Below are 4,375 nucleotides of genomic sequence, written 5' to 3' on the forward strand. Positions count from 1 at the left end.
ACCGAAGCAGCCTTATTGAATTTGGGGGGAGAAAACCGGAGCAGCCAGCTTTCCTAGCAGCTGGAGAGAGAATCTGTGTGCATTCACCCTGGTTTCCCTACGTCTAGTTGATCTCAGCGTCCACCCAGGCCAGGACAGGGCACGGCCAGTCGCAGCTGCTAGCGTTGGTCCCTGAGCCCTGGCTGGATGTGTCTTCAAGGGCCCGCGCAATAACGCCTGCTGTCTCCCACCAGAACATGTTCGAGGTGGAGGAGGTGAACTGCATCTGCGTGGACTGGAAGAGGGGCTCGCAGACCACCTACTCGCAGGCCGTCAACAACGTGCGCGTGGTGGGTGCCCAGGTGGCCCAGATGCTGGATGTGCTCAAGGTGAGTGGAGGGGCCGCGGGGCCGCCCAGGAAGCAGGCGGGGCCCTGGTCTCACTTGGGTCAAGATGCCGCTGGCATTATAGATTTAAAGAAGAGTGAGAAAGAATTGATATTTCTCCTTGTGTCTTACTTCGAAAACTCTGAAATTCGCCTGAGTGGATTTTCTGGGAGGAAGGGTAAGCGCTAAGAGCTCACACTGGGGGCTTTTTATTGCCTTCGATGAACAGACAAGAAAGCTGAGGCCCAGAAAGCTTAACTGGTTTGCCCCCTCATAGAGCAGATGAATATGAGTTATCTTTGGACCCCAACCATCTAGCTCCAGGGGTCCCACTATACCAAGTGGGCTCTGTTTGGGGGAAACAGCTTCTCCGGGGAGAGTCAGTGGAGCCGAAGGACTGTGTACAGTTAGCATGTCCACTCCACTGGCCCGTTGTTGGGGGTCCTGTTGATGGTGGGGAACCCCTTCTGCACAATCAATTCAGCTGTGTCTTCCTTTTCCCTAATTCTTTGTCTAAGTCCCTAATTTTCAGTGACTCTTTTGTCTACCAGATAAAGGTCCCAGCCACTTCTGTCTTATATTTCAAGAGTCTATGAAAGAACCAATTGGTTCTAACTACCCCTGCAGCAATCAAAACCCGGGGTGTTTGTACTAGAGGCACTGGAGACCAATAAACAAGTATATTTGGGTGAACATCAGTGAGACCAACATGTGCCAACACCTCGTACCTCTATGTTATGTTCGTTCATCCACTACTTTGGGGGTACAGGGTCAGGAGCTGTGCTAGGAGGTGAAGAGGATGGATGAGGTCCCAGGCTCTGGAGGAGCTTATAGTGGAGACTTGACAATAGAGTGTGGTCAGGTTCTGGTGGGGAGAGTCCCAGGCTGTATAGAAGCAGGTGGGTGGGTCGAGCTGATCCGTTTGGGGCGGGGGTGGGGCTGATGTGAGCTGTGTGGACGAGAGCTGGGCAAGTAGTTGGGGAGATGGACAACCACAGGAAGAGAATTCCAAACCAGGCCCAGAGGTCAGAGACTGTGACATATTTGAGGTCCTGAAAGTTCCCCAAAGGGTTCGCTAGAGAAGAGTCTAGAAAGATACGTATTGAGTCAGGAAAACTCTGAGGCCCTGGTAATGAGCTTGGACTTGATGCCAAGGGGAGGGGGAGCCACGGAAGGCCTCAGCAGAGGAGTCACAGTATCAGGTTTGCACGTCCCAAAAACCACCGCACAGAAATGCCCTCAAAATGCCATCTTCCCTCTGCAGACAAACTACAGCTACTCACCCTCCCAAGTTCACCTCATCGGCCACAGCCTGGGAGCCCACGTGGCCGGAGAGGCAGGGAGCAGGACCCCAGGCCTGGGCAGGATCACCGGTAAGGCCCAAGGGGCGGGGCCCTGGGTTTTGTCCCCAGTAACCCCACGACATGGTACAAGACTGCAGCCCAGCTCAGAACTGGCCCGAAGGAGACTGTCCCCCTTGGCCGGCAGGGAGCTTGCACCAAGCATTTCAGGAGGCCCCCGGGAAACAGGGGGTGGTGGCTTCATTCCTCTTTGTTTCTCTCTGCTACTTCTGCCTCTGCCCCTGTCCCTTCTCTCTAAAACCAGGTTTCCTGGTGATGTGGGTTGCTCAGCAGGACTGGGCACCCGGGAAAAGGCGGAGTTAGGCTGGTATGAGCGTGGGCTGGTATAATTCAGAAGGGTCCATATTGTCATTCCTCTCTCCCCTGCTCTTTGAAATCAAGGGCAGAATAGAACATGGAAAGTATGCTTCCCTGGTCTCTGCTGGGACAAGAAACCCAGTCAGCAACAGGCCAAAAGCATCCTTTTAGCCCAAGCAAAGCCTTCACATTGTAACAATAGCAACAAAAGATATCTAAATAATAATAATATTATAATTGTTATAGTTAGCATAGTTTAAGCGTCTACTTATCCCCAAACACTACACACAGTGCTTTACACCTTCTCATTTAATCCTCAGAACCAAAGAAACAGGCTCAAGAAAGTGAGTGGCTTGTCCAAGGTTACCTAACTAGAGGTAGAACTGAGATTCAGACCCCGTTTTGCTGTCATTCAGCTCACACAAGTCTCTACCTTTGTGAGGACTTTCCCTTTTCTATTCAGTAGACTAGCTATGTTCATGCCTTTTTGGCTGCTCTGACCAAACCTTCAAAAAAAAAAACTGTTGACAAATCCAAGAGCCCTTCCAAGAAGTAACTATAGTCAAGACAAAATAATAATAATTAACATTTTCCTTATACAGCCATGATGGTGTGCCAGGCACGTAATGCTCCATATATTAACTCATTTAATCTGATAGCAACCATGTGGAATAGATGCCATTATTACCCCAATTTTGTAAGTGGGGAAACAGAGGCACAATAAAGGTTAAGTGATTCAGCCAAGGTCATGCAACTTGCCCAAGAAGTAGCCGAGTAGGGCTTAGAGCCAGGCAACCCAGTCCCAGAATCGTGTTCTTATCTACAAGACCACACGGCTTTGCCCCCCTTTTGCTTCAAATTTGGGAAGTGAAAGATAATGTTGAAGAAGAAAGATATATAAATAAAGGAGAGCATCTGATGTAGAAAAAAAAAAATCCCTGCTCCAAAGAAAAAATCTAAATGTCTTTGTTCATCTGCCCTTCCCTCTCCATGCCACTGGAGCCCTCTTGCGATGAGCAGTTGAGACTCTGTGTCCAGGTGGCCATGGCACTGGACACCTCCCGGTTGTGGCACCCTTTTGGTGAGACGGTGCATGGCCTGAGCAGCTGTACATCTCGGTCCTGTGGCCACCACAGCGAGGCCTCTGGTCTGCAGCACTGACCATCTCTCTTAGGGTTGGATCCGGTAGAAGCAAGTTTCCAGGGTACTTCTGAAGAGGTCCGACTTGATCCCTCCGATGCTGCCTTTGTGGATGTGATTCACACGGATGCAGCTCCTCTGATCCCCTCCTTGGGTGAGGCCAATGATGCTCCAGCCGTGCGCATGTGCAGGTGGGTTTTACCCAGGAGAGCCGTGCACTGGAAAAAAGCTCATTGTTATTCCACACGTTTCAGGTTTTGGAACCAGTCAACTGGTAGGTCACCTTGACTTCTTCCCCAATGGAGGAGAGGAGATGCCGGGGTGCAAGAAGAACGCCCTGTCACAGATTGTGGACCTGGACGGCATCTGGTCAGGTAAAGCCAGACTGGCACACTGCCTTCCTGGGGTGAGCAGCGCCTTTCCCACAACAGATCTTAACAAATAAAACACTCTGCTCTTTAAATATACAACCCCCCTTCTAGACCTTAATTCTGAAAACTATAGCTATATATCATTTGTTGTATCTAAGCTCTGCTGATTTTGTACTTACATAAAACATTGTTGTGGATGTCCTGGAGTGTGCAAGCAACAAAGAATTACCAAACCGTTGCTTAAAGCTCTAACTCCAACAATAAATTGGTAGATACACATAACAAAGTAAGGGAAAACGATAAAAGTAAACATCCTGACTCCAAGAGAATTTGTCTGCCAGTTTCTCCCTTGGGAGTCAGTGGTATGCTTCAAGCTTATGCAACTGGCTTCGTTTCCGTTTCCATTTGCACAGTGAGAGTCACCATTCCTCAGTTTTGAGTCAAGAATGAGAAGCAATCACACCTGAGGAAGGTTAGCATGGAGACTAAGCTGTTCGAGGTGGTTAGTCTTTGTCATTGATCAAGAGCCCTGGGACAAAGGGCATTCTTCAGATGCAGCTCTGACTCTGTACTTAATAATGTTAAAACTACAGTGGAGAGGCAAGTTTTTCAGCCAGAGGCATCATTTGGCATCATAGAGGTCAAAACCCTTGGTGATCTGACCAGATCTAATGAGTAAAGATTTTTATTGAATTCAATCGAAATGGCTTGGCAAGTATGGACACTATCAAAGCAAATATTAAGGATAAGACTTGTAGGTTTGTCTTATAGCTTTATGAGGGTTTGTATGGTTAGGGCAACCTAAACTCTCCATCAGTGATGGCCAAGCAAGTTCAGCCCA

The 4,375-nt window shown here is 48.9% G+C and overlaps 1 protein-coding gene across 1 annotated transcript; it reads left to right on the plus strand.

The window, feature by feature from the left end:
* Positions 1 to 233: 233 nt before the first annotated feature.
* Positions 234 to 3,973, plus strand: LOC102425664 (inactive pancreatic lipase-related protein 1-like; the record flags this gene model as incomplete). The annotated part of the gene is made up of 5 exons (XM_023749398.1): positions 234 to 368; positions 1,630 to 1,738; positions 3,198 to 3,317; positions 3,418 to 3,537; positions 3,948 to 3,973. Coding segments are annotated over 5 exons (510 nt in total), but the record flags the coding sequence as incomplete, so codon positions are not given.
* Positions 3,974 to 4,375: the final 402 nt, after the last annotated feature.

Source organism: Myotis lucifugus, unplaced genomic scaffold (genome assembly GCF_000147115.1).
Source record: "Myotis lucifugus unplaced genomic scaffold, Myoluc2.0 scaffold_7852, whole genome shotgun sequence".
NCBI lineage: Eukaryota > Metazoa > Chordata > Mammalia > Chiroptera > Vespertilionidae > Myotis > Myotis lucifugus.